The 11,708-nt window shown below is 35.5% G+C and overlaps 1 protein-coding gene and 1 long non-coding RNA gene across 4 annotated transcripts; one reads left to right on the top strand and one right to left on the bottom strand.

Moving 5' to 3' along the window:
* Positions 1 to 1,760: 1,760 nt before the first annotated feature.
* Positions 1,761 to 9,731, top strand: LOC124823680 (uncharacterized). 2 transcript variants are annotated; one of them, XM_088092055.1, is made up of 9 exons: positions 1,761 to 1,975; positions 2,068 to 3,089; positions 3,214 to 3,346; positions 3,805 to 4,020; positions 4,342 to 4,497; positions 4,728 to 4,980; positions 5,282 to 5,682; positions 6,144 to 6,260; positions 6,351 to 9,731. In XM_088092055.1, exons 1-9 carry the CDS (start codon positions 1,862 to 1,864, stop codon positions 6,684 to 6,686), a joined length of 2,748 nt encoding a protein of 915 aa, XP_087948181.1. In that variant the 5' UTR covers positions 1,761 to 1,861; the 3' UTR covers positions 6,687 to 9,731. The 2 variants fall into 2 exon arrangements, with proteins under 2 accessions (XP_087948181.1, XP_047151901.1); XM_047295945.2 differs by having other exon boundaries at positions 1,912 to 3,089.
* LOC148197912 (uncharacterized) lies at positions 3,897 to 11,613 on the bottom strand. Of its 2 annotated transcripts, XR_015779910.1 has the most exons (4): positions 11,418 to 11,613; positions 11,155 to 11,276; positions 5,597 to 5,695; positions 3,897 to 4,034 (listed from the first exon to the last, which is right to left on the bottom strand). It is a non-coding gene; the product is annotated as an uncharacterized LOC148197912 (long non-coding RNA). The 2 variants fall into 2 exon arrangements; XR_015779911.1 differs by lacking the exons at positions 3,897 to 4,034; positions 5,597 to 5,695 and adding an exon at positions 6,338 to 6,471.
* Positions 11,614 to 11,708: the final 95 nt, after the last annotated feature.

Below are 11,708 nucleotides of genomic sequence, written 5' to 3' on the forward strand. Positions count from 1 at the left end.
TGATTTTAATTATATGTTTTAATAAATAATGAGACCACATTAGATAAAAAATGAAAAATTAATTATAATAATGAAACCAAAACAGTGTTAAACCTTTATTTAAAATGCAATCTTTCAAAACATAAACTAAACATTAACAAACTCTTTCTTAACCTCAAATTTTCTTTTAACCAAAAATCTGTATTGTTAAATAATTCTCTAACTATTTGGAGGTAAGAAGTTGTTTTTGCATGAGCCGATGTATCTGGCAAAGATATCCTTTCATCACAATCTCTACAATCTTTCTACACTACACTACCATGTATTTATCCTTCAAGTCTTTTATTCCTGTCATCAAAAAGAGAATATCACATTCAATACTAAAGTTAGTATTTGGTTCAAAGCTCTCTTATTAATGAAAAAAGTGAATAATAAATTATTATTAACGTGCTATTTATAATGTTTATCTTCCAATAAATTACAATTTATGAGTTCATGAGTTACAATTTGAGTTCATTGGTTCTTAAATCCAATGACTAAATTATCTGTTAAGTGAAACTCACTTTTGGGTTTCAACATCTTATTTCCGATGTGCACTCTCAAATATAGTTAAGCCATACAGCTCGGTTGGGAGGATCGATAGGTCTCTGTCTCCATCCTTTATGAAAGATTTGTTTTGGTGCAATATTGAAATATTGAATCTTCCTCGTAACGAGACCAGATTCAGTTTGAATGATCAGAAGAATAACCAACAAAACGTCCCAACTCAAACAAGAAAAAAAAGAAAACATGATCACGTGCCTTAGAGAATTAGATTCTGTTCTAGGAACATTCTCCAACTTTCAGGGAAGATTCATAATTAGGAACAGTCCACAACGTTGGAAGCGGATTCATAATCAGAATAGTTCCACAATCAAGGGAAGATTCAACTTCATGTCTTAAAACCTTATTTCCTGCTATTATAATTTGTCCTTTTTCCTTCCATTATTGAGTTGCATAAATACACTCAATATTATTGGTGGAGCTTAATATTATCCCAGAAAGGAAAAAAAAGAGATAAGCTCAATTATATTATATGAATATGATTTGTACTTTCTTTTTCGAAACACGGTTCTTGCACTCTGAAAATTCTTGACTTTTAATATAGAGATAAAAACATATATATAATTTTCATATCTCTATTTTATTCAATTATAACTTTGTTCTTTTATATTTTTTAATATAGATATTTAATATCTTTATTCTAGAAATTATATAATTTTTATCCAATTCTTAAAATTGTCTACTTTATTTTTTTATTTTAGTTAATTAAGTCATTTTTTCTTTAATATTTCTCTGAAAGAAACATGCATCAAAATGCCACTTAAATATCTCCAATCTTATTATCAACCTTTTCATAATTTTGACGGTTAAAAATGGTATGATAACACATTTTTATATTTATTTAACATATATTACAAAGATAAAATATTATAAAAATAAATTTTTTTGTAATTTTTTTAAATAAAATAAAATTAGTGTAAAAAATTTAGGTGTGTAAAAAAATATTTTTTTCTAAAAGTATAAATGAAAATATCAAATATGCACGAAAGGAACTAACTTGAAAATTTATTTGTAATTGAGAAAATCAACCAAACTGTAAACACAAACTAATCTCACATATTACAAAGTGTGATGTTCCCAGAAAAGTTCAGGCCACCTACTTTTATGATGAACTGACAAATAATTTCTTGGTAATAATTTAACAACCTATCTAAGTACAAAAAAATACAAATCCAGCACCAAAACTAAATGGAAAAGAAGGAAACGAATCATGATTTTTCCACTGTAAGCCAAACAATTCTGGCTGCTGAAGTATTGTGTCCTGTTATGCAATTAAGTAATGTCAAACTCTGAGTTTCATACCAAAGACCGTTTTATACAAAACAAACCAAAAACACTTTATCACCCTCTTTCAAATGCGTCAAAGCAACGAACTCTGTACAAAACTTCAAAGGTATCTCAAGAACTCATATTTTAAGGTTTACTTTCAACTAACCATTGTATTAAACTTTCAGTTTTAAATTTTCTGTCATGGCAATTCTCAAGATTACCAAAAAGCACCATAAGCATTTCAACAACCCTTTCCCTTCTTCAGTTTCAACCACCATCCCTTATGTCCAAGGTTCTCTCTTCTTCAATTCCAAAAGAGTTCCTTCGGATCAGACCTTCTCAATTGGCAGTGATTTTCAGTTTTCTTGGACCTCCGACAATGGAGGGCACCTCTCGATTTCGCACCTTTCTCAACAAACCAGACCCATTTGGTCTACTATCCCTGGACAGGCTTTTGTCTCGGCTGCACTGGTTGACACAGAGTTGGAAGAAAGTAGAGGATCCTTTCTTGTCAAAGATAAAGATGTTCATATGGTTTGCAATCACCAAACCATTGAGGATATTAGGATCATTGAGGATATTGGGGTGATCAATGGTCAATTTGATCATCATTTGGAATGTGAAGTGCCAGATTCTACTTCTGTGTATCGAAGGTTGGAAAAGAAAACTGATGCTCAAGAGATTCCGATTCCTACTTTGATGATCACAGGAAGGCTTTTCAATATGACTAAGAAGAGTAAAAGGTTTCAAAAGCATGGCATTCAAGCAACTATGCAGTTTGAGGCAAAAGGACCTTCTGTGTATGCAAGGTATTGGGTTTTGTTCAATCAGAAAACCAACCATGAGGTTGGGTTTCAAGTGAAGATTGAGAAACCTAACTTCACCTCCAGCAACCAAGTCTCTAAAACAGTTTCAGGAGGGTACCAGGGCTTCAAGAGGGGACGGAATAATAGGAAAAAGAGACTGGGTTGGTGTTGGTACCTTTCTAGGCCAAGAGGGTTTTTGCTAGTCTCTTCAGTGGAGGAAGAGATAGCAGACTTGGATATCCTAAAACCAGAAGAGTTCAATAGAGTGTGGTTGACATATGCAAGTGATGAGAATGAGAGGTTTTATGGCTTTGGGGAGCAATTTTCTCACATGAACTTCAAAGGCAAAAGGGTGCCCATATTTGTTCAAGAACAAGGTATTGGCAGAGGAGATCAACCCATAACCCTGGCTGCTAACTTAATTAGTTACAGGTAGTGTAATGTACAGCTTTATAAGCCTAATTCAAATCAGTAAGTCATAAAAACACACACACACATATATATTTATATATTGTTGAAAACGCAGTGAATTATGACATTTTGTTATTATTGGCAGGGCAGGAGGTGATTGGAGTACAACTTATGCTCCTTCTCCCTTCTACATAACGTCAAGAATGAGGTCTGTCTGGCTTGAAGGATATGATTATACTGTTTTCGATCTTACTAAACTAGACAGAGTACAGATACAGGTATGGTTACAAAAATTGAGAGATATGGTTAGAGTATTCATGTTAACCGGACTGATCTATACCAAAAAATACCGTTCAAAATTAGAGTAATTAGTACAAAGAAACTTTGAAATTGTGCAGTGAATATTGGAAAATGTTGAGCACTGCATTAGGATGAATGGATCTTTTTGAAAATAAAGTAAAATTAGCGCAGTGGTAAATATTTGTATCACATGATGAATGTGGTAAAATATCTAAAAGAATTGGTATAGGATGACTGATGAATTTAATAATACAGCCAAGAAATTAAACTATGATTGATAACTGTACATCAAGAAATAAAGAATACATTATGTGTCGGACTTCAACATTTTCGAACATTCTGAATTATTATAATCACATTAAATCATGATTTAAATGTGTGTGTATTTGTAATTAAAGCTTACATTATCCCATATTTTGTACCGTGGAGCTTGCAGATACATGGAAACTCTGCTGAAGGGAGGATATTGCATGGAAACTCACCTTGTGAACTGATTGAACGTTTCACAGAAAGCATTGGAAGGCTACCTGAGCTTCCAGAATGGATTATATCTGGTGCTATAGTTGGAATGCAAGGTGGCACTGATGCTGTACGTCATATCTGGGATGAACTAAGGACCTATGATGTTCCTATCTCGGCATTTTGGTTGCAGGTAATCCCTCAAACCTACATTTAAAAAGAAAGGAAAAACAAAAGTACTTCAAAGTCATATGCACTCTTTGGATCTCTGTAGTTTCAACAAACATGTAACTCACAGTTCAGTTTGCTTCTGTAGACGATATATTTTTCTTGATTCAATCCGAGCATATACAATAATTTAAGTGGTGTATTTTGTTTGACTGATGTTACATACATAGATTTCTAACTCGACTGGTAACTACTGGAAATCAACTTAGTTCCCACAACTTGTGATGAACACACTCAATACCATTCTTTGATATTTTTAATTTGATTACTTGTGGCAACTGTGCAGGATTGGGTGGGGCAGAGAAAAACATTGATTGGTTCACAGCTCTGGTGGAATTGGGAAGTGGATTCACAAAGGTATTGGGGATGGAAAAAACTTATTGAAGATCTTAGATCTCAGAACATAAAAGTTATGACATATTGCAATCCGTGTCTAGCTCCGGTAATGCTTCCTTTGAATCACTTCAAGTATAAATATTGTAGTCTCTAACTTGTTTTCTTCAATAAACTGCATTTTATCGTTAGTGGAAGTAATTCATGATTGGTCTCTTGCTTTGCTACCATGATTTCATTTTGCTAAGTGCAATTGTAAGATAAGACATGTGGCTAGTTTAGGAAAATTGAGATAATGTCACTAGTATAATACTTATTTTTCTTTGTCTAATCCTATAGGTTGATGAGAAACAAAACAAAAGAAGAAACCTCTTTGAGGAGGCAAAACAGTTGGACATATTGGTAAAAGACAGCAATGGAAATCCATACATGGTTCCAAACACGGCTTTTGATGTAGGAATGCTAGATCTAACGCACCCAAAAACTGCAACTTGGTTCAAGCAGATTCTTGGAGACATGGTGAATGATGGAGTTAGAGGATGGATGGCTGATTTTGGTGAGGGCCTTCCTGTTGATGCTGTTTTATACTCAGGTTTGCCTTAACTATCTTTATTTCTCCCAACACTTTTTCTCAGTGTAAAATTCTGACCTGCTTCACGAGGACTTTCTTATGGCAGTAGATTGTAAAACACAGAAAAAGTGGATTAATTTAAGAAACTAACTCGTTTGTGCTATTGGCTACAATGCATATCTCTTATCTTCTGCAAAAACATTCTTCCAGGATAATTTTCTGAACATTTTCTTATCATCCAACCTCCTAACCAAAACAATGAGAGAACCAAAACTAGACCGAGCATGTAATTATTATTAAGAAGATGCACCCTCCGTTTCAGGTGAAGATCCCATTTCAGCTCATAACAGATACCCGGAACTATGGGCCAAAATTAACAGAGAGATTGTGGAAGAATGGAAAAGTAACTCCTTGGACAAGGTAAAGAAAGACCAAGAAGAAGGTTTGGTTTTCTTCATGAGAGCTGGTTTTAGAGATAGCCCTAAGTGGGGGATGTTATTTTGGGAAGGAGACCAAATGGTCAGTTGGCAAAGAAATGATGGAATAAAGAGTTCTGTTGTTGGCCTTCTGAGCAGTGGAATTTCTGGCTATGCCTTTAATCACAGTGACATTGGAGGATATTGTACAGTAAACTTACCTATAGTCAAATATAATAGAAGTGAAGAATTGCTTTTGCGGTGGATGGAGCTAAATTCTTTCACCATAGTCTTCCGTACCCATGAAGTAAGTAAAATACCTGCAATAGTCATACACTTTTCATCATGATTATATTTTCTTCTTCTATCTCTATAATCACTATAGAAGTACTCAACAAGGATACATTTATGACAACAAGAAATTGGCTAAACAATGGAAGTTTTTATTCTTTGACATTATAGTGTATTACACTACTTAAGAAAGGGAGCTTCACCCTTAAAAATAAATATGGTCAGACCAAAAATATTTTTTAACTTTTCTTGCCTTTGTCTTTGATCTTCAAAATTTACTAAAATAATAGTGGTATGGACCATATGGAGTGAAGCAACTTAGCTGATATACTAATGTAAAGAGTTGATTCAAGAAATACTAAAATCTGAATTAATAAGGATATAATCATATAGCTAAACAGGTAACCTTTTATTCAATAAGTTTCGTCATATAAAGTTTGCATAGCAATGAGTCACTGATGCTTGAACTGTATGCAGGGAAACAAACCATCCTGCAACAGCCAGTTTTACTCAAACCAGCAGACAATGTCACACTTTGCACGTTTTGCAAAAGTATACAAAGCATGGACATTTTATCGAATTCAGCTGGTTAAGGTGATCACAACATTTATCTATACAGACTAATTAAATATATATGAACCATTAGGCATTCAAAGCGGTCCTTTCCATTCTTTTTCTAAGCAGGAAGCTGCCCAGAAAGGATTGCCCGTATGCCGCCATCTATTTCTCCATTATCCGACTGATGAACGCGTGCAACGTTTGAGTTATCAGCAGTTCTTGGTTGGTTCTGAGTTCCTAGTGGTTCCTGTCCTTGACAAAGGAAAGAGAAAAGTTAGAGCTTATTTTCCATTGGGGGAGAGTAGCAGTTGGGTTCATATATGGACAGGAAAAGTATTTTCCAAACAAGGAAGTGAAGAATGGGTAGAAGCTCCAATAGGATATCCTGCTGTATTTGTTAAGGTTGGCTCTCATGTTGGAGAAATTTTTTTGGATAACCTAAGAAGTTTAGGCATTCTTTAATATAGCATTCATCAAAGTTGGATGAATCTCAGATATGTAACATAGCATTAGTTACTTATCAATTCATGCCACTGAATTAATTTAGTTATTTGTATCATTGCAACCAAAGCTAGTGTAAAGAAATAGTTGAAAGGATCTTAATCACTTATATTACACTCATTAAACTTCATAATATAGAACATTAGCTCACTAGTTTGTTAGTACAACTTCCACATTCATTTCCAGCAAATAGCTCTGCAAATAAAATAAAACATAAGGAAAATGACACATAAGTGCTACATGGGTAAGTGTGAAACAACAGCTTTAAGTGTGTCGAAAGCTTGTTGGGACTCCTCATTCCAACCAAAACCCTCGTTCTACACAATTGAGTTAGAGTTTTGGCGATTTTTCCATAATCCTGAACAAAACGTCTGTAATGCCCTGTTAGTTCTAGGAATCCTCATAAAGCGGTGATATCCCTAGGAGTTGGCCACTTCCACATAGCCTCCACCTTCTTGAGGTTAGCTGATACTCCCTTGCCTGATACAATATGGCCAAGACTACATTTCATTTTGTTAATTTTCAATTTATGCTCTTGAAGCACTTGCAAAACACGTGCCAAATGTTGAACATGCAATTCAATTGTGGGTTCTAAAGTAGGATATCATTGAAAAAAACAAACACAAATTTCCTAAAGAAAGGCCGAAGAACCTCGTTCATAAGTGACTGAAAAGTTGCTGGGGCATTTGTCAATGCGAATAGCATGACCATATAAATTCGTAACGACCAATATGCGTCCTAAAAGCCGATTTCTCAATGTCCTCTTCTTTCATAATAATTTGGTGATATTCTGATTTCAAATCTAATTTAGAGAACACTTGGCTCCTGCTAATTCATCTATGACTTGTATTGGAAATTTGTGAGGAATGGTTATTTTCTTGATAGTCCTGTAATCCATGCAAAACCTCCATCCACTATCTGTTTTCTGCACCAAAATAATAGGACTGGAATAAGGACTAATACTGGGCCGAATGATACCCGCTTTCAGCATATCATCAATCAACTTTTCAATCTTGTTTTTCTGGTAATGAGTAGAGAGTATTTGTATGGTCGAAGGTTTGGAATGGAAACTCCCTCTTTAAGACGTATAGCGTGATCTTGTTTTAGGCTAGGCGGTAGTCCTTCCAAGTCCTGAAAAAACTGTATGTTTGATTCCAAAACTTTTACCACTTCTGACGACGCTATAGCATTACCTTCTTCATTATTCTCCTGAACCACATCTACCAAGAAGCCTGTATCATCTTTCCGGAATTCATTCATCAACTTTTTGTAAAGAAGTTGCAGTTGTAGATAAAGTTGGGTCACCAATCATCGTATGCTGAATTTCACCCCTCCCTATGGTTAGCTTTAGTTTTGCCAAAAATCGGCCTTGACTTCTCTTAAACTCGCCAACCATTTCAATCCCAAAACCACATCCGCTCCTCTAATTTCAAAAATGAAGAAGTCTTGTTGAATCTTCAACCCTTGTAACTGTAATGAATGAAAAGGATGTGGGACCAAAAGTAGAGGCTGAGTGCAGGAGAAGCACACGTGTGAAGTGGGCCAGCTCAAAATTACGTAGATTTGAGTGTTGACAGGAAGTACAAATTCTGTTAGAGTAAAGAGAAAAGGGCGAAGGAAAACATTGACTCATCTCTCTGGGGACAAATTCTCTCTGAAATTTCTGTTACTCTTGTTTTGTGCCTTTTCAATGTACCCTGACTATCCTGGTAGCAGCAGGGAAGATCAGTGGAATCTGCCATTAATAAACAATTTTGCTGACAATTCATATTTCTACTCTGTTGTTTTACTTGCCCTGTTCCTTATAAATAACAGTAACTCCAGCACAAACCCTGTACACTTTCCTTGACACTGCACCTTACGCCCATCTCCTACCTCCACCACATAAAGGAGAGTTTCAACTGGTTCTAACCCGTACCTGCACATAAATTCCTTAGAGATGAAATTATGTGATGCCCCAAAATCTAACAAGACCACAACCTTCGTATCTCCGATTTTGCCCCAAACCTTCCATGATTTCTTTGTGATGAGTCCTGCCATGGCAAAGATGGATGAATGCACAATTCTTGCTCCTTCATCTATTTTTTCAGAGTCCTCCGTGTCATCCAAGATTCCATCACCATCCGCTACATCATGTTCTGTTACTAACAACATGTGTAACTGCTTGTTACTGTTAGGTCTGAATTTCTCATCACATATGAAACACAAACCTTTCCTAATCTTATCCTGCATTTCTTCAGCAGATAATTTTCTGAAAGGAGTCCCACGATTGCGGTTGATTCCTTGATTCTTAGTAGTAGGATTGATTGTCCCAGCTGCGTCTTCTTTTCCTCTTCCCATGGTAGCCAGTTGAGTACCGTGTACTTCCTTAATTCTCCGTTGTTCCCCTTCCTTTGGACATAATTCGTATTTTATCCTCAACCATCTGAGCTTTCATCATCAATTCCTTCAGATTGGAAGGATCATACAGCTTCGCTTTAGTTTTAATGTCTTCTTTCAATCCATTCAAGAATATAGTCTTGTCATAGTCCTTTAATAGCCCGGCATATTCCTCAAATTGTTTTATGTAATTTTCTACAGTATCTGTATGTGTTAAGGCTATCAAGATTTTAAATGGACTCTTTAACATGTTGGATTGAAATCTCCTTACCACTGCCAACTTAAAAGATTCCCAAGTTGGATTAGGATTACAAGATTCCTACCATTAAAACCAATTTGGAGCCTTCCCTTACAAAGTAATCACCATTGCTTGTATTCTTTCCTCCTTTGATACTTCTTTCAAACGGAAATATCGCTCCAATCTATTCATCCACCCAAAAGCTTCTTCTCCCACAAAGATAGAAATATCCAATTTTCTCCACCGTGATTGACATTGCGGTTTCCATGCTTCTTCTCCCGCGGCCGCTCCTGCTGCTATCATTTTGTGATCTATTATGGATTTTGAACCAGAAATTTTTTCAACAACCACTGTAAGACCACTAATAAGATTTTCCAACCTTTGAAACCGTTCCTGTTGTTCATTTTCTGCCTTCTCTTTATCACGGAGAGCTTCTTGTAACATGCGCTCTAATACATCTAATCTAGATTCCATCCTGGTATTGACCATAACCCTCCATGCGATCACCACAGGATCAAGACTGAAGTTCTGAATACCAGTTGATAGAACTGCGTATTAAGAAATGAAATAGAAGACTCTATCTTGAAAATCTTTATTGCTTTACTCCAATTCTGCACCTACCAATGTAGTAGGTATAGAATGTTACAAAGTGTTTTCCCAATTGAGGTTGTTAGAGAGAACCTCACTCTCCACAACAATTCTCCTGATCTTTTCCCTTTCTTAAAAACTGCTACCCACCACTAACCCTGGACTATTTATAATAGTCCAATAGAGTTGGCACACCCCTTATTTATTCCGTCTCTTATATACCATGCCAAACCTATCAGATTTGATTAAATATGTTACACAAACAACGTGAAAAATTCCCTAGCCTCGTTCAATGATATTTTTTCTCGAACATCTTGACTACGGGATGTATAGACAGTTCTCTTCACGAAAGCTTGATAGACGAAGTAACAGATTCAACTAAAAATAGAAGTTTCAGGTCTTACACTTACATAATTTTTTGTTCATGCTCATATCTCTAGAAACTGTCTTTAATTGAGCCAAATAACGTCGTGTAATTCATCTAGCCGCCTTGTTATTGTAGTTGCTGCTCATGTTCCTACATCTATTTCACCTTTACCTCATGGTTAAGAGAAAACAGAAAAGATGGTACTGTGTTTAACATAACACAGACAACAGGAATAATTTGAAACTTGGTTGGAAGGAATACGTCTATCCTCACAACCTACTTCCTCCTAACCTCATATCTGTGCAGCTTTCCTCATGTGATTATGTTGTCTCCGACATAGTTTGTGCACTCCTGCCTTTCTAATTCAGGCACATATCTAAATATGCTTCTTGCACATGAGCCAGAAACATTTTTGGTTGAAAATACTTGTTATGTCCATTCTATAAGAACTCAGAAATAACACTTCTAAAAGTTATCATGACTCTCTTGTAGGGAGGTTTAACACACCTAGACACACATAGATTTCCAGACTGGTAAGATATTGTCTACTTTGAACCAAAGTCTTACGGGTTTGTTTTTGGTACCACTCCAAAAAATCTTTTACCAATGGAGGTATCTTATGTATATATAAACTCATGTCTGTCTCTTATTTTTGTTTGTACCAAATACCTCTCATGTAAGCATTTTTTTGGGACAATGAGAAAGCAATTATTTCTACGTAGACAACAAGAACCTAAGCATTCTATATCATTCAAAACCAATAAGAAACCACAGCTAAGTCAAGTTATTTCAAAGTGAAGTACTGAAATCCCATCTTTTGTAGCAAGCAATGAGGGTTAGGTTCTTGGTGACATTACCACCACATCCTTCTTGAGCATTGGAAATCCATCCTGATAACGTTGAATTTCATATCAGAACTTGAATCGTCCTCAAGTTACAAAATTTAAATACTATTTCCAGTAGAACACAACATCCACCGCTGCAATGATCAAGAGTGATTAAATATCATGACAACAGTGTACAAAACTTCTACCAAGTTAGTCACAACAAACTAATCAAAATGGTATTCATCATCCAATGAAAAAAGGAGGCAACCCCAGTTTTCATAAATATACTTTACATCGAATGCATAAACCTTCAATTTTCGCAAATGGTAGTACGCGCGCGTACTCAGGTGAAAGTACAAATGAGTTTCCTCTCAGTTCCACGAGTGACGCAAGAAAATTTGTATGTTCTATCACCATGCACGAGTTAAGGTTGCTCTTGTTGAATAAGGTTGTTGTTATCGAATACTGCAGTAGCATATTCTCTTACTCTTTTCGGTGCCATGTCAGAACAATTTTTTCTTGGTTTGATGCCATTTTATGGCATATTCCTTTTAGATTCGTATTGAAATACAAGTTCTTGAAAA

This window comes from Vigna umbellata, chromosome 5 (genome assembly GCF_029865625.1).
Source record: "Vigna umbellata cultivar VRB3 chromosome 5, Vumbellata_1.0, whole genome shotgun sequence".
In the NCBI taxonomy this organism is placed as follows: domain Eukaryota; kingdom Viridiplantae; phylum Streptophyta; class Magnoliopsida; order Fabales; family Fabaceae; genus Vigna; species Vigna umbellata.

Excerpts from the sequence above, each read along its gene's own strand:
- LOC124823680 (XM_088092055.1), top strand. The coding sequence starts at position 1,862 with ATGTCAAACTCTGAGTTTCATACCAAAGACCGTTTTATACAAAACAAA. Across the intron at positions 4,981-5,281 it reads TGATGCTGTTTTATACTCAG|GTGAAGATCCCATTTCAGCT; the intron begins GTTTGCCTTAAC and ends CCTCCGTTTCAG. Across the intron at positions 6,261-6,350 it reads ATCGAATTCAGCTGGTTAAG|GAAGCTGCCCAGAAAGGATT; the intron begins GTGATCACAACA and ends TTTTCTAAGCAG.